Here is a 25379-nt window from a genome sequence, read left to right on the forward strand (position 1 = left end):
TTGTTGGGCAGATAAAACCTTTTTTAATATCAAAATACATTCCTTTGATACACATTTGTTCTATTTTTGGTGTTTGTAACACTTTAGAATGATAAATTAACATACTAATGATTTATATAATTATTAACTATATACTTTTATTTATATATATATATATATATATATATATATATATATATATATATATATATATATATATATATATATATATATACATATATATATATATATATATATATACATATATATATATACATATATATATATATATATATATATATATATACATATATATATATATATATATATATATATATACATATATATATATATATATATATATATATATATATATATATATATATACATATATATATATATATATATATATATATATATATATATATATATATATATATATATATATATATATATACATACATATACACACACACACACACACACACACACACACATATATATATATATATATATATATATATATATATATATATATATATATATATATATATATATATATATATATATATATATATAACTAAAAATTAAAATGTTAAGAATTTACTAAACATTGTGATCCAGTCCATTTCTGAAAATGAAGCTAGTATATTTTCATGAAAGAAAACACAATTTAGGATACTTATACAGGTATATTAAACTGTCTCTAAAGGATTGTAGGAGACTTAATGTTGGTAATGATGCTAAAAATTCAGTTTGAAATAAAGAGCTTATTAAACTGTAAAAATAAATAACATTATAGAGACAACATTTGTTTTAATAACATGAGTAATATCTTGTTGGGTGGATACTTAAAAATATTCAAATAATAGTTTTTGGTAGACATTTATTCAATTTTTTGTTTTTCAGACGCTTTAGATTGATATATTAAGAGAATTCAAAATAAAAATGGTGAGAATTCACTAAACATTGTGATCCAGTCCATTTCTGAATAAGAAGCTAGTCTATTTTAATGAAAAAGACACCATTTAAAAGGATTGTCGCTAAAGTATTGTAGGAGACTTAAGGTTGGAGTAATGATGTTGAAAATTCAGTTTGAAATAAAGAGCTTATTAAAATGTAGAAAAAAAAATACTGACGTTGTTTTAATAACGTGCAATATCTTGTTAGGTAGACTCAATCACTTTAAAATATCCAAGTCATATTTTTTGGTACCCTTTTGTTGGCATTTCAAACACTTTAGAATAATATATTAAAATAATTCAAAATTATATAAAATAAAAAAGGTTAAAATTGTTAGATTGTTAAAATAAAGTCAACCTATAACATTTGTTTTAATAACGTGCAATATCTTGTTAGGTAGACTCAATCACTTTAAAATATCCAAGTCATATTTTTTGGTACCCTTTTGTTGGCGTTTCAAACACTTTAGGATGATATATTAAAATAATTCAAAATTATATAAAATAAAAAAGGTTAAAATTGTTAGATTGTTAAAATAAAGTCAACCTATAACATTTGTTTTAATAACGTGCATAATATCTTGTTGGGTAGATTCAACCAAGATAAAATATTCAAATAATATTTTTTGGTAGACGTTTGTTTTATTTTTGGTGTTTAACTTTAGAATGATTTATTAAAATAATAAAAAACAATATATAATTTACTAAACATTGTGATTTAATCCATTTCTGAATAAAGGAGCTAGTCTATTTTAATGAGACAGAACGTAATTTAAGTGTCAAGGCAGACTGTGCTAAATGAAATAAAATATGAAATTAATTTTCAAATGATATTTTCCAAAGTAAAAACAAAATGTTATTTTTGATCCAATAACTGCAGCCTTTCATGAAAACAATTAATTGGTTGAATAAGAGAAAATGAGTTTAATTTCAATAGGACTTATATGAGTCACTGAATGATTGTGTTTAAAACTAATTCCAGATCCAAAGACGCTTGCTGAATTAATTAACTGAACCCCTTGGAACAATATCTGTATCTCAGTGAAGGAGATGAGAGAGATTGGCATGCCGCTTCTGTTTGGTTCTTGTGCTATTTAAAGTGTTTAAAATAAAAGGCAAGAGAGGCTTAATTGTCTGGCCATAATCAGTTTTTCTGTTTTAATTAGACTGGCAGGCCAATTTCCAAAGGGTTCGCTGTAATAAAGGTGCGCCCTGAGGGTGAAAAAAACATTCGGAAACACGCTTTCTGATGGTCTGCATAATTAAATCCCTATAAATGAAAGGCATGTCTAATGCTCTGTGTTCGCTACATCACCTCGCAAGGGCAAAATGTGGTTTTTCCCTCATCCATCAGTATTTGTATCCATTTAGCTTTGCAGACGATACTGTCGGCGGTGCGGTGGTTTTTAATGAAAACGTAATGAGATGTTGAGTCCGTCTGGTTTTCATGCACTCATTTCTATAGAAACCTCGTCAATTAAATGCATTTCATTAGAGAGAAATGTATGGAATCCATATGTAGTTACATCTGGTGTTTTTGTTGGGCAGCTCTGTGTGTTTCTGTAATGAGACAACTTGTTGAATATTGGTTCTAGTTCTTGAAATTAACTGTTTTGGTTTATCGTTTATGATTATATGGACATCGTTTTATTGTCTAACAATTAGGCTGAGATTGCCAAAATGTCCAAAAAGCATTTACTATGTGATAAAAGTTTAGTCAAACAATATTCCATATAATATTTGTGCATTTGTAAAGGTGCATACTTAATGTACTACACAAGGACTTTATTTAGTATACACTACCTGACAAAAAATCTTGTCGCCTATCCAAGTTTTAAGAAGTAATAACTTCTAGTTGATCATTTGGTATCAGAAGTGGTTTATATGAAAGGCAAAGGCCTCTAGATTACGCTTATTTTACCAAAATAAAATATGATCATGCCTTGATTTTTATTAATTTAATCAGATCAGTAAGGTCTGACTTTGCTTAGACAAAAGTCTTGTCACTTAACAGAAATAATGTAGAATATAAAGTCATAGTGCAGTGGAGAAAGAATGAATATTGTGTATGACTTCCATGAGGACTGCATCCATACATCTCTGCAATGACTCAATTAATAAAGTCTTCTGGAATGGCAAAGAAAGCGTTCTTGCAGGACTCCCAGAGTTCATCAAGATTCTTTGGATTCATCTTCAATGCTGCCTCCTTCATCTTACCCCAGACATGCTCAATAATGTTCATGTCTAGTTACTGGGCTGGCCAATCCTGTGCACCTTGACCTTCTTTACATTTACATTTACATTTAGTCATTTAGCAGACGCTTTTATCCAAAGCGACTTACAAATGAGGACAAGGAAGCAGTTTACACAACTATAAGTGCAGCAGTGAACAAGTGCTATAGGCAAGTTTCAGGTGTGTAAAGTCTAAGAAGCAAAGCATTAGTAATTATTTTTTTTTTTTGAGAGAGAGAATACAGTTAGTGGTATAACCAGAGAGGCAGTTAAGATTAGGAGGGAAAGTGGAGACTAAACAGGTGAGTTTTTAGTCGTTTCTTGAAGACAGCAAGTGACTCGGCTGTTCTGATGCAGTTAGGGAGTTCATTCCACCAACTGGGCAGATTGAATGTGAGAGTTCGGGAAAGTGATTTCTTCCCTCTTAGGGATGGAACCACGAGGCGACGTTCATTCACAGAACGCAAGTTTCTGGAGGGCACATAAATCTGCAGAAGTGAGAGCAGATAAGGAGGAGCAAAGCCAGAGGTCGCTTTGTAAGCAAACATCAGAGCTTTGAATTTGATGCGAGCAGCAACTGGCAGCCAGTGCAAACGGGTGAGTAGCGGAGTGACATGTGCTCTTTTGGGTTCATCAAAGACCACTCGTGCTGCTGCGTTCTGCGTTCTTTGCTTTCAGGAACTTTGATGTGGAGGCTGAAGAATGAGAAGGAGCGCTATCCTGCTGGAGAATCTCCCCTGTCCTGTGGTTTGTAATGTAATGGGCAGCACAAATGTCCTGATACCTCAAGCTGTTGATGTTGCCATCCACTTTGCAGATCCCCCCCCAATACTGAATGTAACCCCAAACCATGATTTTTCCTTCACCAAACATGACTGATTTCAGTGAGAATCTTGGGTCCATGCTGGTTCGAATAGATTAGGATGATGATTGGAATGCAGTTCACTGATGACTCTTCAGAAAATCTACCTTCAGCCACTTTTCCAAACGATCAACTAGAAGTCAAGTTATTATTTGTTGCTCTTACATTTAGGATCGATGAAAAGACTTGTTAAGTAGTGTAATTGCGCATCTGTTGATTTTAGTTTGTAGATTATTTGAAAAGCTAGCAAAATTTTTGCCTGTTGTTTTAAGTTCGCACTAAATGTGAATTGAATGTGCAATGAGTCAGTTGCTCTAGTTTACTCACAGGATATTTTTGGCATCCTGTAAATTTTCTTCTTATTTAATTTTGTTAATAATTTTTTTTACTTTATGGGAGATGCGATTGCGGTGAATTCTGTGCATTGACAGCTAACACGTCAAACATTTTATTATTTTATCATTTCCGCCGCTTGGTGGAAATCCGCCTCTATTTATGGTTTTGCGTTGACTTTGTAATGTAATGTAATGATGTAATGTAATGTGTGTATTTATATAGCGCATTTATTGTGGATGGCCATACACCCAAAGCGCTTCACAATCATGAGGGGGTCTCTTCACACCACCTCCAGTGTGCAGCATGGATGATGCGACGGCAGCCACAGGACAACGGCGCCAGACACCACACACTAGCTATAGGTGGAGTGGAGAGAGTGATAGAGCCAATTCAGTGGATGGAGATGATGGAGGGATTCTTAATGACCACAGAGAGTCAAGGACCTCAGTTTAACGTCTCAACCGAAAGACGGCGCCCACTGACAGTATAGCATTCCTTGGGTATTAGGACTCGGACACAGACATTAGGACACACAGACCGCAGGTTGAGCACCCCCTCCTGGCCTCACTAACACCACTTTCAACAGCAACCTAGTTTTTCCCACGTGGTCTCCCATCCAGGTACTGACTAGGCTCAACCCTGCTTAGCTTCAGTGAGTAACCAGTCTTGGGCTGCAGGGTGATATGGCTGTGGCTGTATTGTATTTAATCTACTTGTGTGAGTACTTAAATTTGCATTTGGTGTGAATCCTGAGTTACGCCTGCATTCATGTTGGAAGTTTATAATAGTAATATAAACGCAGATAAATTGAAATCTTGCAATTGTCATTTACAAAAACAAAATGCATCAAATACAATAGACAACACACTAGATTTTAAAGCCTTAACTGTAGAAAATAAGGAAGCTGCAGTCCTGGATCTGAAATCTCTTTTTTTCCTCAATGAAATGTTTAGGTTACTTCTGAAAATGCGCAGTAAGTGCCATTTAAAATCACTGCAGTGCTTTGATTTTTAGCACTAACCAAGGAAACACTATTTTACTGTGCTTCAATAAGCAACACCAACTGGCACTGAGTGACTTTGCATTTTATGATGCTCTTCTATTTATAAGTGCAATGGTTGCCTCTAATTTGAATAAAATATCCATGTGTAAAAGCAAATAATTTAATAATAACAATCTTTTTTTTATTGCTCAGCTTGTAGCACTGCTTTCCAACTATGATGTTAGTTTAATGTGAATTTTAAGACAAGTGGAGAGTTTCATCACAGACAGTGTAGTGGTTGGACCTGAAATATCAGTGGGGCGTCTTGCGTCAGAGCATTGCACAAATGCCAAGATGAGTGAAACAAGTTTTGATAGGGGTAGCCAGACTTTTCTCTAAAACAGAGTCGAATATGATGGCTTTTCATTGGGTGCGCACTCTGTTAAAGAGGGGACCGTAATGCACCAAGGACATCCTATTGGTTAAAGATTAAGGTTCAGGTTCAGGTAAGCTAGGAATGCCGTGGTTCCCTCCTACTTACGAGGGATTACAGAGGTTTGACATGTTTCCTGTACCTGTCTGCCGCCTCCTCCCTCTTGCCGAGACATTTGTGATATTTGACAGGACTAAAACATCACCGGTCTCATCTAAAGATCATTTTTTCCAGATCTTAAGGACCTCGAAGTTGAGAATGTCACTGGTTAATGGATATTCTTGTGGTTTGGGGAAGTCTTCATGATGATGTGCTTTGGAGGCAAAAGAAGGCAGAGGGGTGAAGAAGACTGTTTGATCTCAGTGGATGTTACAGGGGTGACGAACCCTTACACTGTAGACGCAGGTAAATAAATACTTCTTCAAAGGCGAATCAGACATCTGTACAGGTGTTGAATACTGTCTGAAAAACAGGTACTGATTTATGCTGGGAGTTTTCTGATGGTATCGTTTGGTGATTTAAACAACTATGTAATCAAATACTGATCTAGACTTAATGTCATCTGTAGTCAAATGTATCTGTGGTATAAGAAGTAGGTATTTGATATTTAGTGTTGTCTATATTGAACTTTAGACTTTAGTATTGCTTTGGTGATTGATGTTTTAAGCTATTGTCTATTAGTGAAGCTGAAGAAGAGTGAGTGAATTCACTAATGAGGTCTCATTAACACTTGGTATTAAGATACATTTTTTAATGTAGTAACAAGTGAACATTCGTAAATTTAGATGTAAATGGAGTCCGAGGGTGTACTCACACTAGGCATAGTTGTCTTGAACTGTTCCCAAGTGCGATTGTCCCCCCTCACCTACAGTGTTGCCAGATGTAGCAGACTTCTTTCAGCCCAAAAGCTGTCCAAAACCCAACCAAATGCACAATAAAATATATAAATATTAGATAATTTTTTAATTTATTTAAATCAGAAATTAGCCTAGTTAATTTAATTATCCCAATTTTTTTAACCATACAACAACCAACACCAACAGAAACAGAACCACAATAATAAAATAACAACAAAACTGGCTCACATCACAACACTGCACTTCTGTAGATTACACTACCTATTATTCACCTATATGTTGTAGATTTATTTGTTTAAAGGTGATATTTAAATAGTTTCTAAATTCTTTCCATTAAATATGCTGTTTCAGTCTGTTAGTTTTAAGGAAAGCAATTAGCTAGTGTGCTGCAAAGTGTCTCTAGTAAATCTGGTGAGCCTAAAAATAATTCATTTGGCAACTCCCGAAACGATGACTTGTTTGACACAATAGAAGTAGGACACAGGACCTCTACAGCAGCTCCATGGATTCCTAGTATGGATTCAGGTAGATGCATAATTGTGTAAATGCATACATTTGTCCCATTTGACGTTGTCCCATTGGCAACACTTCTATATTCGTTCTTGCTGTCAATTGTGGGGAAAATGCTAAGCATAAATGTTTCATGAGAAACCACTGAGTTTAACTGCAGGCGCTGTGTGTATGCGAAGGGTAGTCAGATTTGTCCGGGGATTCAAATTTTGATACAACTTTCCTTCACCTGCTTGGAAGTGGGCTAACGCAGTTTGTGCTATGCATAGGTCCCTACTAACTGAATGGAGTAAGAGCACACAGTTACTTTTTGTTAAAAACCGCCCAAATTTTGTCAACCTGCATAAACCATTTTTTTACCCACACAATCAAATTCAAAACCGCTCAATCTGGCAACATTGCTCTCATCTCCTCCTCGGCCGGCACTTACATTGCATTTTTTTGGGGTTGTATCTTTAATAAGCTATGATTGCGTTCATTTAAAGTAAGAATGATTAATAATTCCATATGAAATGTCAATATAAATTGACATCGGGTCTTCAGCTTCACACTCAGGCACGCTTTGCACTCACACTACAAGCGTACTGCACCAAAGCCCAACTGAACCGCGCTTTGCCACACCTCTTCTAATTAGGCCATGGCCGACCAACTGAACTGTGCCTGGGCCCGATTCGTAGCACTCATACTTGTCAAACGAAACGAGAAGAGTATAAATGGAGGTTGGAGCCAGCTCCAAGTGGGTGGGCCTTGAGTTCTTAGTAGGTGGGCCTTGAGCTCCATGTGGGCTGTACAAACCTCGAGTTTTTGTTTATTTAATGTCTTGAACATTACACGGAGTCCAATATTGTGTTTTATGAATGCCTACCCCAACCCTAAACCCAACCTCACATTAACCTGATGTGTGTTATTAATGTCTACTCCACCTACACCAGGGCTGCCCAAACTCAGTCCTGGAGGGCCGGTGTCCTGCGTATTTTAGTTCCAACCCTAATTAAACACACCTGAACCAGCTAATCGAGCTCTTTCTATGTATATTAAAACTTCCAGGCAAGTGTGTTGAAAGAAGTTGGAGCTAAACTATACAGGACGCCGGCCCTCCAGGACTGAGTTTGGACACCCTGACCTACACTAACTAAACCCATCCTACTTGCGGTGTAATCCCTCCCACTTGGAGATCTCCAGGCTGCAGTAATACCTACTTGAATAAACCAGGAAATGTGGGTCAAACGTGCCTGGGCACAGTTCGGATAGCCTAGTTTGAGTGCACCCTAAAATGTATTATACTCATCCACTTTGTACCCCAAGGTTGTCAAATACTTTTGATTGGCCTGGTTTTGTAGTGAAAACACTTATATGGTTAAATACATTTGAAGAGTTCACCTACTCTTTGCCTATTGTTCGTGCACCATTCATGATTATTTGTGTCGTACCAAAAACACCAGTTGCTATCAGAATTATAGTTGCCATACACATCCTTTTCAATCAGTTACTTTCCTGCTTGGAAGCCACATAAGATGGTTTGGTTCATTCAGTAGAACTCGTGTGTCAAACCGAACGCTCCTGTGAAAGTGATTTAGGGCATGATGAAATAAGAGGGAAGGATATGAAATCCAAACACAGTTGATTACCAAAGATGTTAAATATGGATTTGTAGAGAAACTGTAAGTGATGATATTCACAGATTTGAATTTAAGGTACACTAATCAGAAATGGTTCTAGTAGGGGGGCTACTCAAAATACACATTATAGCTTATGTCAAGTTTTGGTTTTCCTTATAGAATGTCTAGGATCAGTAACCTGTGGCGTATGACTTGTTTTCAGACTTGTCAGATGTCAGACAAGAGTTAATACAAGAGTTAACTGAACTGCTGCACAGATTGACTGGATCTGTAGACTGGACTATAATGAAATTCATGTCGTCTGTACATTGCAGGGAATGTGTGACAATCAAAGAAGAAGTACAGAGCTGAACATTGAGAAATGAAGGGAGGTGAGAAGTCAAGAAATTGAAACAGAATAAGGATACAGAAAGATTGGAAAATTGAAAGGGGAGGCGGGAAGGAAACAAATACTAGGCGTAAAGGAAGGAAGTAAATAAAATAATAAGGCAGGAGAAGAAAGGAAAGCTGGGTGAAAATAAAGTAGTGTAAAGGAAGAGCGCAAAAGGAAGATTAATCCCTTTCAAAATAGTCTGCTTAAAGCTGTGGTTGATATTTTTAATCGTTAAGTAACCTGTATTACACAGTTAAGTCATAATAGGCTGTTCGTAGACAAAACTAAGCATTTATTTTAATTTATATCCAGTAAATGACAGCGCAAAGTTACTGTAGTCCAACAAGAACATTACCTCTCATAAATTATTTTGCATCACGGGAATCTTTGTTTAGATGTTGTCAAGTAAGTCTGTGGACTAAACTATGTTTCCCCTCAATGGGAGTGTAGTAATATTAGACTTTTGGGGTAGTTTTCATTGGAACCACACGTGGGTGCTGTTTACAAGGACAAATCTGCTCCCTTATTTTCCTAAACCAAATAACTTTTACTGACAGTAAGATGTACCACATTAGAAACATGTATTCATGCTATACCCAATACTGGCAGTCAGTCTTAACAGTGTATATTTAATATTCCTTATTGGAGGGTAGATGCTGTTGTTTTTTGCATTTTCATAGCTGGAGACAGCTTCTGCATGCAAAATTAGTACATCTAGAAAATAATTTTACATTCGTAGCACATTGTCTTTCTCTTCCATAATGCTTATTCACACTTTCTGGAGTTTGTATTGGTGGTGTGAAAACTTTTGACATGACATTCACTTGACATAGGCAAAAACCTGCATGAGAAAACTGGGGAATTGTTTGGCATTTCATCCTCCCCCCCTTGCAATGAGCTCCCCAGTTTTGTTTGCCAATTTCTGGCTTATTCGTTTGATGAGGAAATGCAGTTGCGAGGGAGGGCAGTTTAGAAAGGGAGGGAAGGGGCCAGAGAATTAGAGAGTGAATGATTGAGGGAGGCTCCAAGAAAGGGAAGCTCAACAAAATGCCCTTTAATTTGGATGCTTTATAGGATGGTGCAAATGTTGGTAACCGTGCAGAAGATCCTCACCACCCAAAGCATGAGACACCCTCCATTTTAATCTTCAGTCACAGCAGTAGCTCCCACAGGGATTTCTCTACAGGTGCTTTGGCAATGTCTACGCTTTATGGAAAAAAAGGATTCTGCTCCTTGTTTTGCTGTTATCCTTAGGACATGTGGGACCAGCTTGAAGTTCAAACAGACCCCTTTTACTCAAGCCAAGAAGCGGAACATTAAGGGACGTCTACACTGCTGACTGCAGGGTTGCACAGACCTGTTTTTGACAGTAGGAGAAGACCAAAGGCTTTTTAATCTGTGGCTGCACTTATCGCCTCTGTGCGCACAGGTTTATGTTGTTTCCCCACAATTCCCTGCAAGGTAAAAGTAGCAGGGAGGTCATGCTGGGGCTTGTTTGAAGTTCCCCCCCCTCTAACTCTGTTTCTGTCTCTCACAAGTCAAAGGTGAGGGATTATGCTTGCTTTTGGAATGTGGCCTGGAGGTGAAAAACAGCGTCTGTGTTAGAAAGAGAGTGCTTAAGTTGGCGAGAACAAGCTTGCAGAGGTGTGTTCGTGATTTAAAAAATGTGATTCCTAAAAATAAGTTCACACTTTTTCCACTGAGACCAAGTTGGAAAAAGATTGTACATAGTTGCTTTTTACATAAAATGGGACTACAGGAGGAGGTCCAGACTTTGATGCCTTCAGGGCGGGCTGAGAAGCGAGGAGAGGATGAGTTCATAGCTGTAAAGAGCAACGTGGGAGAGGAGGACGACAACGAAAGACAAGAGTCGAATCAGAGGGAGGAGCGTCGAGAGAGCCCAGGGCAGAGGAGGAGTGCAGCTGGAAAGCTCAACAGGTGGCTTTACCTGAGCAGCACAGGGAACAGGGGGTGGAGGAAAGGGGAAGTATTAGGAATGAGGACAGACCGGTTACCTCCTATCCTCCGGGACAACTGTATGCAACAACCGTCTGCGGAAGACTTTGACTATGCTGTAGAAGAGAAAGCTTGGACTGAAGAGGTCTGTACTGGTGTTTACCACATTCCCTTTAAGGAACTAATTTGTAATACTGTTTCTGTGGAGAATGCAACAAAATCTCATGTGGTGGTCTTGCAAAGGCCCGCGCATGGGCTTCGGCTCCTGGGCAGCAGAAGAGCGATGAGCATGTTTGTCTTCCCAGACAACAACAGGAGACAGCAAACCACATCAACCAACCACCAAGACAGTTCTACAAGACCCCACAGTTTTTGCATGTTGGAAGCAACCAACTCTAAACAAGTTATTTTGCCCACCTCTGCTTCCACTAATCATGGCTTTCCAGATGTGGTCCAGCGGTGTAGGACACGGCGAGCTGAGCTGCGTGCCATCGATGGTTTAAAACCTGACATGCCGCCATCTGCCAGCCTGCTACCTCTTCGTCTAGAAGAACCACCAATCCGACGGACTTTGAAAAGCAAGAGCAAACCAAGGCCTGTTAGCATGACTGTTCTTGAGCTTTATAAAGAGCGTAGTGGATCCCGGGATGAGCTTGCAAGCCATACTTGCACTGGCACCGGTAGTTTGCCCCGTCCAGGATTTCGGTGGAAATGGTTTGGTCGACAGGCAGCTGGAAAAGAAATAGGGGTGACACAAATTTCAGCTAAGCTGAAGGAATCTAACAAAGAAGAAGCACCGAAAAAAATGTTCGGATCACTGAGAAGGAGTTTGAGTCTCAGGATGAGGCGAAATCGTAATCAACCTGAGCCGGAGGACAGAACTGAACGGAGACGCACTGCAAGTATTGGAGAAAAATCTATGCAAAGCACGCGCCCATTCTCGTACCTTACTGGCAGGACGTTAGCACCAACATGTGAGCAAGATGAGGACCAAGGGGCCACACAATACATACAGTACCAAACACAGGGCAAAGTAGCAGTCTTGGAGGTTCCTCTTCGTCCTGCCAAATTAACCAAGCCCACTAAACAATTGCAGCCAGAGACTAGTTTTTGGCAGCTAATTGCTAGTCGTTTTAAGAGGAAGGAGCCGTTGTCCAGCAACAAATCAGAGCTGAGCACTGGAAGCCAAGCAGTTGGCAGCCATACCCCTGTGAGAAATAAAAAGCCAGATTCTGTTGCTATAGAGACTCTAGCTGGCATTGGTTTCCGCAAAGGTCAAGGTAAGTTGTGTAAAATGCATAATTTCATTCCACATCCCAGTCTGATGGAGGAAAAGGTGCTGCTTTTTTGTCTGAAGAGGACATACTCTGAGTGCCTGGACGTAGCCTTGGAGAGCAGGGCAAATTGATTAAATATTTAAACGATATTGAAGGTTTGGCTTGGGCAGCACCAACAGGCATAATAAGAGGTTAAATGCATTATTCACTCCGAGTGCTTTGGCTCTGTTGGAGTGTGTGTGTGTGCTTGAGCTGTTAATTGGCTCCAAGAGGAGTTTTCTTCCAGTGCAAGTCTGCACCGCAATTGAATTAGGAAGCCAAAAAGCGTCTATCAAATCTTGTTTAATCATTAACGCTTTCAAGGTAATCAAATAGACTGCAGGAATAAGTCAGAGATGGAAGATGCAGACGAATAAAAGGAGAATAATTTAATGGCTCTGTTTTATTGTCAGAACTCTCCTAAGCACTCCTCAGGAATTCTCTTCCTTTTGCAAAATGTAACCCAGAACACTCTTGTTCTCATGGGATTAGAGTTAGGGTTTGTTTATGCTTTTGCAGATATGAAGGTTAAATCGTGACCTGGCATTCAGACAACAGTCCTCATGATTTTTTAAAGTAATATCATTCTGTGTCGATTCATTTTTTTTGCCTGCAGCAGATGCATCGTCTTAAAGGTAGAGAAAACAAATAGTGCAGTTGCAGAGCTTTACGCTGTGATTTTTGAAAAAGGATTATGTTACAAAGTGTGGAACAAGTAGATGTGTGTAGGCAAAGGCTCTTAACCCTATGTCACCTCAGTGCCTTTGTAATCCTTACTTACACAAAAAATCATTAGTTTTCCCTGTGGCATTTTCATTGGATGTGAATATTTGTACAAAGTCTATGCGCAGAGTTTCATATGGATCATCTTTTGCACATTAGTTTGCCTTTAATCAGTGAAGTCTAGCTTGCAAATGCAGTGTGATATATTTCACAGCTGAAGTTGTTGGCAGAATATAATTTGAATGAAACGTCTGCAAACACAAGATGACTGAAATGTCAGTGGAGAGATGCTAGCGCATCTGCTATGGAAATAGAGCTGTCCTTATGTTTGAATTAGTAGGACATGTAGCAGGATAGAAGATGATGTTATTTGGCAGTACATCTTGAGATGTTTTGAGGACTTGTTACATAGCGGAACAGCTAGGACAGGACTGACAGACTTAAAAGGTCATAAGATCCCTAATTTCAGCACAAATCTCACCAGAATGTTACTGAACGAAAGAAAAACTTTGAAGAGGGAAGCATATCTGTCTGCTTATCAGTTTAATTGGACTGATTATTTTAACAGACTGTATTTGGACAGAACCACTGAGGCAAGTACTTTAATTTGATCCAATGAGACATTGGCCATCATCCAATCAGTTGACTTGCATTAATTGTAACAATCTACTCACATTACCTTCTTAAGTGTATCTCGGAAAGCTCTCTTCAGCACAGCAAGCTCACATTAAATGACTTTCAGGGCCTGTTTCGAGGCAGTACCATTAGTCACTTGTCAAATTGTGGCTAGTTTACACCCTTGGCATTTGCTCAAGTTTATTTTCATTGGTTACTAAGGAAATGATCCTCCCAAAAACTCCCAGATTGACCTTTCTTTGCAGTAAGTTGACTGACAGTCGGAATGTTAGGTGTGTTTGCTGAACTTGAGAGGTTTTTGGACCTAAGGTTTGCGTGTGCCTGTCGCAACATGCCCTGGAAGTTTGACAAGCAGGTCGTTTCTGTCTTCTATAGCTGTGAGTTCTTTGTATTTCAAGCCTGGAAGACTTTACCTTTTCTCACCTGCGTATAAAGTGCTAGACTCTCCTTAAAGGCCTTCTCGGATGGAATTAAGATGGCTTTTTGGCCTTGGGGTCGTGACGGCTGGGAAAATAGTGTTAGGTCACTTTAAAAGAGTGCAAAGCTAGAAAATTGCATCGTGCCTAGCTTGAAAGAATCCATTACAGTGAGTTGTAAAGGTACAGAAAGTTTCCTTTCTCTTTTAGAAAGTGCCAGAGTAATGAGAACACCATGAGACATGCATTTCAACCATAAATCCAACTACAAAAGCTCTGCATTTCCCAAAAGAGCTTTAAATTTGCTCAGTGTAAGAATTTTTACGTATTAATTTCTTTTTTATTGCTAGTGAGTGAACAGCTTGTGATGGAACTTTCTGACTTTTTAAATTGTCTATAAAAGCCCATTCACTGTTTTTCTATGAAAGATCTAGGACTGAATAACTACTGATGTCCTGGTCATGTTTATTGTGTCCCTAATCAAATCATACATTTGGTTCTTTTAATATTTAGTATGTATTGTGTAGCTGTCACCTCACAGCAAGAAGGTCGTTGGTTTGAATCCCGGCGTCAATTGGCATTTCTGTGTGGAGTTTGCTTGTTCTCCCAGTGTTGGCATGGGTTTCCTCCTGGTGCTCCGGTTTCCCCTACAGTCCAAAGACAGTAGGTGAATTGGACAAACAAAAATGAAAGGGCATCCGCTGCGTAAAACATTTGCTGGAATAATTGGTGGTTCATTCCGCTGTGGTGACCATTCTGTCATTCTGAGTTCATAATAATCCAAAAGGCGATGATGATAATTAAACTGTCAGTTTGTTCATGTTTTAGGTTTCTGAAAGAATCATTTGCTTTTTTGTGCTTTCTCCTTTGTTATTTCTCTTGGCTTTGTGACTGTTCGTCAAGATGATGATAAGGTCGATAAGGTTTGTTTATGCTTGGGTTGACCATGCCTCGTTATTATATGTATATATTATTACAGTCTGATGTCTCAGCTGTGTATTTAAAAATGGCGCTTTCTGTGTTTTTTATTTTCATGTCTTGTGCGCTCGATAGTTAGGTTTCACTGTAAATCAATAGTGTTCAGCTGCGCGTCTAGTTCTGCCTTTTGGTACCATTTTGTTGTGCTAGGTACCCTTTGGAAAGGGTAAGAAAAAGGTGGTATGGTACGCTTTAAGGTACCTTTAGACAGTGGAAATGGCCATGAAAGCTTACCAAACCGTACTCTACCACTCAGAGGAAATGGGCCAATAATGAGTGCTTCACAAACAGTAAGTTGCTGGCTGCAGTTCACCTTATGGCCACCGGTGTTGCTATTGTGTAACAACAGTTTCTAGTGTTTTAAAACGCATATTGATTTCCACGTACATCTCCAGGAAGGCCTGAAATTGAATTCAGCACAATTTCTGAATGTCTCCCTTGTGATTGCGATGGCCTTGCCCTCTCTGAGTCACTTTTTTTTCAGCTTGGTAACAATAAAGTTCGCCTTGGCTCCCAAATGACTCAAAAAGCGCATTGTTTGCAGCTTTAGAAGGCAAAGCATCAAAATGAAGTGCAACATCAGTCTGATTCCTTTCGACTGCAGTGCGGTTTAATTTTTAGAGGAGATTTTGCATCTGTCGCTCCCAAATACCTGCCTCATTGAGATTGCGTGCACTCAGTCTGAAGCCTAATTACTCTGATTTGTTTTGACTCGAAGCATCTTTGGGATAAATGTTAGTGTGCTGTCCTGTGGGATTGTGGGGTGTGGTTGTCAAGTTCAGATGTGTTTGCTTGTTGGCACAGGTCCACTTTTCCTTAGATTTGTGTGAAAATGGCTGGTTTGATCAGGGCACGTTGCTGAGCGCAGCAGGAAGAATCTCATCTGAGTCACTTCAGCGGTTTGTTGAGTGCAAAGGGAGGGTGAGACATCAAGTTTAAATGAAGGACAGAAGGAAACACCTCCTGACTTGCCGTGTATTACACTTAGCACAACTAGGGGTGTGCAATATGGTGAAATATATTGTGTGGACAAAATAAAAAGTCTATTGTGTCACATTATGCTCTATCCCAGTGTTTCTCAACCCTGTTCCTGGAGGCACACCAACAGTACATATTTTGGATGTCTCCCTTTTCTGACCCATAACTTCAGGTGTTGGAGTCTCTTCTGATGTTATGATAAGTTGATTCAGGTGTGTTTGATTAGGGAGAGGTTGAAAATGTGTACTGTTGGTGTGCCTTCAGGAACAGGGTTGAGAAACACTGCTCTATCCTTTATTTCATGGTATCACAAAATACATTGTTTATAGTAATATTTGTATGTATGAGTGCAATATCACACATGCAGACAGAAACATGAACAACAACATCATGAGAAAGTTGCAGTCTTTAAAGAATAATGTTAGCATTTTACATTTTGTTTAGCAATATTTGTTTTTTGACCTGTAATCATTTTTGAAAAGTGTAAGTTTTAAGTCAAATATTTGCCCTGAAGTTTGAAATAATGTGAGAAATTATCATATGAATGAGTACATTTCTAAGTATATTCTTTAAAATGTAAAGATTTTTTTTTGTAAAAAGAAAGATGTATTTATATGTATGTATATGTATGTACAGTATGTGTATATATATATATATATATATATATATATATATATATATATATATATATATATATATATATGTGTATGTATATGTATATGTATATATATATATATATATATATATATATATATATATATATATATATATATATATATATATATACATATATATACATATATATACATACATGATATATATATAGATTTTATATACATATATACATATACATATATATACACATATATATATACACGTTTTTGCCATTGCATGCTGTCCGTATATATATATATGTGTATATAAATTTATATATATATGTATATGTATATATGTATATAAAATCTATATATATATCATGTATGTATATATATGTATATATATATTAATATATACATATACATATACATATATACATATGTACATATGTATACATACTTTTGTGCACTGCTTATGCGCCCTGTGCACCTTGCATTTTAACCGCCTGCTGTGCCTCGCGTTTTTGCCATTGCATGCTGTCCGCTCGCACTTTTTCCGCTCAGAGTTTTTTAACTGCATTACATCAGTCGCGTCTTTTTTTATTCTCCAATCAAATGAAAGCAGAGGCGGGGTTTCCGTTGGGGTAACAGCAGTGTTTGTGTTGTCAAGGCGACTACGGAGACGTTTATAGACGTAGGAGAGACTAGTGGTTGCTTTTTTAAGTTATTCAGAGCTGCATGACTTTACAAATCTTAAATATCACAATATTATTAAATATTACAATTAAACTAATATCAACAGCAGCGCTCTCGCACAATATGCTCACGTTTTTAGGACATAAAAGCATGTTCGGTGTGATCGACCCCTAAATCAGCCTCAATGCGTTACCCCCAATACTAGCTGAAAGGATATATTGTGCAGCCCTACCTCGCACTATCAAAAAACAGTACAGAATATCGTTATTTTTCAAGGTATCGTATCGAAATGAGAAATTCCAGTATCATGACAGCACTAGTATAAGTATATAATAAAATGACTTCTTTCATGATATGAGATTTTATCATATCACCCAACTCTAAGCACAGCATGTTCTCTCTATAACACAAACACTCACAGTGACTCTTATTTTGGTACAATGTATAAACGGTTTCACTCATGAAGGGCTCCTTTTCTTGGCGTATTTTTCTCACAGAGTATTTTCTCTTCCCTGATGCTTTGAATAGTCATTTTGATTAGATTGGACAAGGGCAGCGGAGTGAAAAATGAAGCAAACAATGCAGTGCCACAGACCTCAGAGGCGCTTTAAAAAGGCTGCCCATGTGCCCGCTGTGCTGATGATGTAATCACTGTACAACAGACAGTGTTTCTGTGTGTGTGTGAGGCAGGGTTTTGCTGGGCCAATGATGGCTTGTGTTTTCACTGTCATGTCAGTCTGTGTAGGCAAGATGACAAACGTGATTATTAGTAGCAATTAAGCCTCTGTATGAGGGGTTGACATACTTTTCATTTACTGTGGGTTTTTTGTGTGTTATTGAGGACCAGACTTATAAAAATAAAATGATTCTTTCAGATTTTTAAAAAAAATATGCATTAATTATCATTTTACAAAAATAAACAAACAAATAAAGACTCATCAGTAAAATAAGATTCATATTTTAACAACAAAGGGAAGCTTTTAATTTCCATGTTCGCAAATTGCTTTACTGTTTGCTAAATACTTTCTCCATGTTATGCAAATTTGCATATCTTGTCATGGAAACATGCGTTTTTGAATATGTAGTTTTGCAAATATAGACCGTTTCAATGTGGTGATGTCATTGGCCCATAAACATTTCCTGCTTGTCGTCAAACTATTTCATAATGGTAAAAAGGGGATTTAATCATAACGTAACATTAAAAAAGCTGTCATAACTGTTCTTCAGAGAACCTTTTGGCGTCCCTCAGAATGGTCTATATGTTTTTGGTTGTTATGGTGTTGCTAGTTCTTTGCTGTTATGTTCTGGTGGTTGCTAGGTGGATGTTATATAGTTCTACTAGGTGGTTGCTATGAAGTTATGGTGGTTGATAAGTGGCTGTTACACTGGTCTGGTGTTTAAGGGGTCATTGTTGGGTCTTTTTGGGTTGGTTAACACCCCATTCACATGGGGCGTCAGCATCAACACTTCCCATTCACTTTGAATGGGTGACGTCAGGCATTGCTGAACTGCGTTGGGGGTCTGTTGGTGCCGCTTCAGTGGCGTTGCTTGCTACAGAAATTGGGATATTCTCAACTTTTCAAGCGGCATTGAAAGCGTCAGCCAGTCAGATCGCTGTATGCAAATACACCAGCTCAGACAGTAGCCTATTGCTGACTAAATTCATTGGCTGAGGCTGCTATGACGATCGCGTCAGCCCCAATTTCAGACATGCCCTCTGTCAAGCGTTGACGCTGATGTTCCGTGTGAATCGGGTGTAAGAGGCTGCTAAGATATTTTAGTGATTGCTACATGGTGGTCGGATATTCTGGTGTTTTGGGTTTTTTTTTTGTTTGTTTGTTAAATATTGTCTAAAATGATTTAAAATGATTCATTTATTCTGTTTACAAATAGATTTGCTCAATATTTTTGCAAGAATATTTGCATATTTTGTCATTAAACATCTATTTTTTAATAAGTACAGTGGGTGACACTTCAAAAGGAGCATTACCAACGTGACTTGTACCGCCGCTGAACTAAAGGATTAAGAACGTGTTTATAGGTATAACCGCAGTTTGCAACTTTGCCGCCAGGCGGCACAAAGGGATGAGATGCGAACAGACAGAAATATACAGTAGCTGTAAATACTACTTGTAAATGACAATGAAATAAGAAAAAAAGAATTATAATTCCTTCATAAATCATTACAAACTTGTTAACAAGCTGTAAACTAAAGTGAAATGAGGATTCACTTTGGAAAGTACAATTAAAGAAATTAAAGACAACTAAAATGACTAAAATGATTTTCTCAATTTTTGCAAGAATATTTGCATATCTTGTCAGTAAATATGCAGTTTTGAATATGTATTCTAGGATTTTTGTAAAATATATGGTTTGTTCTTTTTGTTATGCTAGATGGTTGTTATGGTGTTGTTCTGGTGGTTGCATGTTGGAGGTTATATTGTGCTACTAGGTGGTTGCTAAGTAGCTGTTATACCAGTCTGGTGTTAACTAGGTCATTTATGGGAGTATATATATAAACTCACCGGCCACTTCATAAGGTACACCTTACTATTACCGAGTTGGACCCCCTTTTGCCTTCAGAACTGCTTTAATCCTTCGTGGCATAGAAGGGTACTGGAAATGTTGCTTAGAGGTTTTGCTATAATAATGTGGCCAGTGAGTGTGTAATATAGTGTCTAATATTATTTTAAAACAATGCATTTATTCTGGTTAATTGATTTATAGTTAATTGTTTTTAGTAGATTATTTACTGATGAATTCTGCAATAAAGCAATACATGTTTACGATATGGAGTCAAGTGAACAGCGTAATCACAAGTTTTCTCTCCGTTTCTCTCCAGATTCCTTCGTCAACAGTCAGGAGTGGACATTGAGTCGATCAGTACCAGAGCTCAAAGTGGTGAGTGATTTTTACCTTGTCATTTTATCTCATAACATTATACTAAACAATAAATCCTGACTTGCGGAGGACTGAATGTATTAAGAGAGACTAACTGCTGTGCTCTCTCTCTCTCTCTCCAATGATTTTTCTGCTTAAGTGTCACTCACAACTATTTTTTGCTGACGTTCCCTCACGAGTTAGAAAATACAGTATTCACTGATGCATCATACATAATATTACTGTCAAAATATGACTAGAAGAGTTTTTTACACTAGTGTAGTACAAAAATAGGCTTATGTACAGTCCAAAAACTTCACGAATGAATGATCCGACTGCAGAATCATAATTACCCAATTAAATAAACACCCTCGTCATAACAGCTTATTATGAGGCAACACTCTGAAAGCAAACGCTCATCAAGTTTTTACACTCCTAATGAAATTTCTCTCCCCGTCTTTGTACTTGAGACCTGCGGTGGCCACATGGGAACACTGTTCGTCTGGGCTTTTATTATATAGGAGGGTTGTTACTGTCTGTACCTTGTTAACAATAAACACACCAGCCCCTGATAAACCCCGACACAGTTCAGTTGGAGCCTCTGCTGTTTAAATGATGAGAAGGTTTTATGTTTTTCGGGGAAGAAAAAGGACAGTTTTGTCTATTTCTTGAGGGCCTTTTTTGGGGTCTGATTTGTTCTTCTAGGGGTTTACAGTTATGTTGATGATATTTTGGTGCCTATGAATATCAGTGAGGACAATATTTCTTTATTGATATACAGTTGAAGTCAGAATTATTAGCCCACCTGAATTATTAGATTTTTTTTCAACACATTTCTAAACATAATAGTTTTAAATCTAATTTCTAATAACTGATTTCTTTCATTTTTGGCAAGATGACACTAAATATTTAAAGTGCAATCTAAAAGCTTAACTAGGTTAATTAAGTTAGGGTAATTAGGCAAGCCGTTGTTTTATGATGGTTTGTTCTGAAGACATTTGCAAAAAATTTATAGTTTAAAGGGGCTTATAATATTGAACTTAAAATGTTTTAAAAAAAATTAAAAACAGTTTTTCTTCTAGCCAAAATAAAACAAATAAACTTTCTCCAGATGAAAAAATATTATAAGAAATACTGTGAAAAAGTCCTTGCTCTGTTAAGAATCATTTGGGAAATATTTGTTAAAGATAAGGAAATTCAGCGGGCAGCTGATAATTTTGAATTCAACTGTATGTTTTTTTGAGTAATTTATGATGTATATAGCAGTACTTAAAGGGATAGTTTACTCAAAAATGAGCCTTTCCGCATCATTTCCTCATCCACAAGCGGATCTAAAAATGAATTTTATGAATTTGAAGTTGAACGCAAAAGAAGATATTCTGAAGAGTGTTGGAAACCAAAAGACATTGACATCCATAGTTGGAACAAAAATAGTATGGAAGTCAATGGCTATGGTTTCCAACATTCTTCAAAATTTTCATTTTTGGGTGAACTATTTGTTAAAATTAAACGTGTATACACTCACCACTTTATTGGGTACACCTGTCCAACTGCTCGTTAACGCAAATTTCTAATCAGCCAATCACATGGCAGCAACTCAATTATTAAGGCATGTAGACATGGTGAAGACGATCTGCTGCAGTTCAAACCGAGCATCAGAATAGGGACGAAAGGGGATTTAAGTGACTTTGAACATGGCATGGTTGTTGATGCCAGACGAGCTGGTCTGAGTATTTCAGAAACTGCTGATCTGTTGCGATTTTCTCGCACAACCATCTCTAAAGTTTACAGAGAAAAAGACTGAAAAAGAGAAAATATCCAGTAAGCGGCAGTTCTGTGGGCGCAAATGCCTTGTTCTTGCCAGAGGTCAGAGGAGAATGGCCAAACTGGTTCCAGCTGATGGAAAGGCAACAGTAGCTCAAATATCCACTCGTTACAACCGAGGTATGCAGAAGAGCATCTCTGAATGCACAACACGTCCAACCTTAAGGCGAATGGGCTACAGCAGCAGAAGATCACACCGGGTGCCACTCCTGTCAGCTAAGAACAGGAAACTGAGGCTACAGTTCACACAGGTTCACCAAAGTTGGACAATAGAAGATTGGAAAAACGTTACCTGGTTTGATGAGTCTCGATTTCTGCTGCAACATTTGGATGGTAGGGTCATAATTTGGCATCAACAACATGAAAACATGGATCCATCCTCCCTTGTATCAACAGTTCAGGCTGGTGGTGGTGGTATGATGTGGGGGATGTTATGTTGGCACACTTTGGGCCCATTAGTACCAATTGAGCATCGTGTCAATGCCACATCCTACCTAAGTATTGTTGCTGATCATGTCCATCCCTTTATGACCACAGTGTACAATCTTCTGATGGCTACTTCCAGGAGGATAACGCACCATATCATAAAGCGAAAATGCTCTCAGACTGGTTTACTTGAACATGACAATGAGTTCACTGTATACAAATGGCCTCCACAATCACCAAAACTCAATCCAATAGAGCACCTTTGGGATGTGATGGAACAGGAGATTCGCATCAAGGATGTGCAGTTGCCTGATGCTATCATGTCAATATGGAGCAAAACCTCTGAGGAATATTTCTAGCACCTTGTTGAATCTATGCCACGAAGGATTAAGTCAGCTCCAAAGGGGACCCAACCCGGTACAAGTAAGGTATACCTAATAAAGTTGCCGGTGACAATACTCACATTTTTACAAAGCCAATGACATGAATATATAGGTTACAAATAAAGATGAGGATTTACAACCTTAAAATGTCTTAAGATAGGTCCCCCTGTGGTTTCAGCTTTTTTTTTGTGAAGTTTCAAGACGTATTTGTTCCATTTGAATGACATAAAGCAGCTTGTTCAACTCGTTCAACCATCTCTGATAACAGGGAGCCTTTGGAGAGTTCCAATGAAAAAAGATCATCTTTTTAGCAGCAATCACGCCAACCATCAGGGCTTGCTGTTAGGTTAACGGAAAGGTGTCCATTATATTAGAATATCCAAAATAGCCAAATTTGGGTTGGATATTGGTTAGATTCATGAAATACACATAGTAAACATAGTTTTTTCATGTTTGTTGTCAGGATTTTTTACAATTACTATTTTTAGAATTGGGAATTGTGTTAACAGGAATGCAAATGTGTAAAATGTGTTAAAATGGAACAGTTTGCTAGGTGAAAGAAAGATCTAAACTAGCCAAAACAGTACAGAAGCTATCAGTCAAGGGGTGTAGAGGAAGGTGTAAACCTTTGAAAAAAGCTGCCATTTGAATTCTGTAATTTTTTGATAGTCAGACCGCATTCTTCAATATCAACTCAAGCTATCAGTGTCATTTCTTTATCAGTGCTCACTTCGTCATTTGATTTCAGTATTTGCTCGAGTAAGTCCTTCATCTTCAGCGATTGAAGACAGAGATGAGTGTATCTGTCCTCATTATGTTTGTTAAGCTGCAGCTGGTAGGGAATTATCATCCGTCCTGTGGAGCGACAAGAAGAATAGTGTGAGGAAACTCCTGAAAGTTGCTTCCGTCACGGCTGAGGGCTTGTTTGATGACTGAGGGATCTAGAATGTTTTAAGGGGAAATCCTGGATGCAGAACGGATGTCCTCCATCTGTCACTAGGGAGTTATGCTTTTTCCGGACTTACCTTTGATGTGTTGTTTAATGTAAATGATCCACAAAGTTTAAATGCAGATAAATTCAGTGTATTTACACACGATGCATTTCATACGCTCCTATGTGCTACTTTTCTATTGTGTTCTTTTTTTAAAATGTAAACGTGCTTAATGGATGTGTATAACTGGCGCTGTAGCACACACACACATATATATATATATATATATATATATATATATATATGTGTGTGTGTGTGCTTTAGGAAGGCTGAAAACAGTGTCGATTCATTTAGCGCCGTGTCTGAGTCTACTAGATCCTCCTCCAGAAACTATATCTGGATGATTGAGGCTTTCAGCGGTGCTTCCAAGTGAGCAGAGCCCAGTTTGCTGAGCTGTTGTCTGGTGTTAGCAAGAGGATTTGCCCTCAGGACACCAACACCAACTACATCGTAGTCACACCCCAACAAGATGAAGCTACTTATTGGTTAACACGGTGTGAATGTCCACTGAAGTTTAGAATCGCTTCAATTGTGCGGATGTCGAATCGCGTCTTTGCGTTGACTTAACATGGAAATCACTCGCGCTTGATGCTTCATCCGCGTCTGGTGTGATTACATTGTATACAGTTTTTTTTCATGTACTATATAATAGAGAAAAATGTGACAAATGAAACAAACGTTGTTTTACTACTAAAGATTCGTGCTTGAATTGGGATGAAACCAGCACTGCTGAGAGCCAGGGAAAAGCTGAAATTTCAATATTGGAATCAAGGTATCTGCTGGGTCTTAAAGTCTTAAAATACTAAATCCTAATAAAAACTAAATTTTAGTTTGTAAAAAGTCTTAAATTCACAGAAATATTGTGTTGCAGGTCATTTTAACTTCTCTATGTCCATGGAAAGTCACCCAATTGGACAAACACGCATCCAGTCATTCCATCGCAATAAAAGTTTTAACAAAGGTTAATTTTTAATATAGTTTAAATATTGTTCTTACTATTATTTTTGTTTTTAATGTTTTTTTATGTTTTAATTGGGCCATTTAATAAATACTTGGCGTTTAGCCCCGTGTAAAACTGAAGTTTCATTTACAATAGACTTTAAAAAATTTGCGTAATGAAACATGTAGAAACCCTGGGTAAGAGGTGCTTTTTTTTAGACATGCACAGTAAACAGTTGACCAATCAGAGCAGTAGAGGACAATGTGACCAATCAGAGCAGAATAGAGTCAAATGACCAATCAGAGCAAAGGAGGCTTTCAGAGAGGCGGGATTTACAGAGACCAACCATTTCATATTTTTTTAGACATGCACAGTAAGCAGTTGACCAATCAGAGCAAAGGACAGCCATGTAACCATTCACGGCAGAATAGAGACATATGACCAATCAGAGCAGAATAGAGTCAAATGACCAATCAGAGCAAAGGAGGCTTTCA

The 25379-nt window shown here is 37.7% G+C and overlaps 1 protein-coding gene across 3 annotated transcripts in view; it reads left to right on the plus strand.

Moving 5' to 3' along the window:
* Window positions 1-25379, plus strand: part of agap3 (ArfGAP with GTPase domain, ankyrin repeat and PH domain 3) — a 371686-nt gene that overhangs the window by 162080 nt on the left and 184227 nt on the right. The window contains exons 1-2 of one of the 3 annotated variants that reach the window (XM_056450382.1): window positions 5725-6191; window positions 20283-20341. In XM_056450382.1, coding sequence (XP_056306357.1) covers window positions 6089-6191; window positions 20283-20341 — 162 coding nt within the window. In that variant the 5' untranslated portion in view covers window positions 5725-6088. Of the gene's footprint in view, window positions 1-5724; window positions 6192-10892; window positions 12382-20282; window positions 20342-25379 lie in introns of those variants that run through there. The other 2 variants (XM_056450380.1, XM_056450381.1) reach the window with 2 other exon arrangements.

This window comes from Danio aesculapii, chromosome 24 (assembly GCF_903798145.1).
Source record: "Danio aesculapii chromosome 24, fDanAes4.1, whole genome shotgun sequence".
NCBI classification, from domain to species: domain Eukaryota; kingdom Metazoa; phylum Chordata; class Actinopteri; order Cypriniformes; family Danionidae; genus Danio; species Danio aesculapii.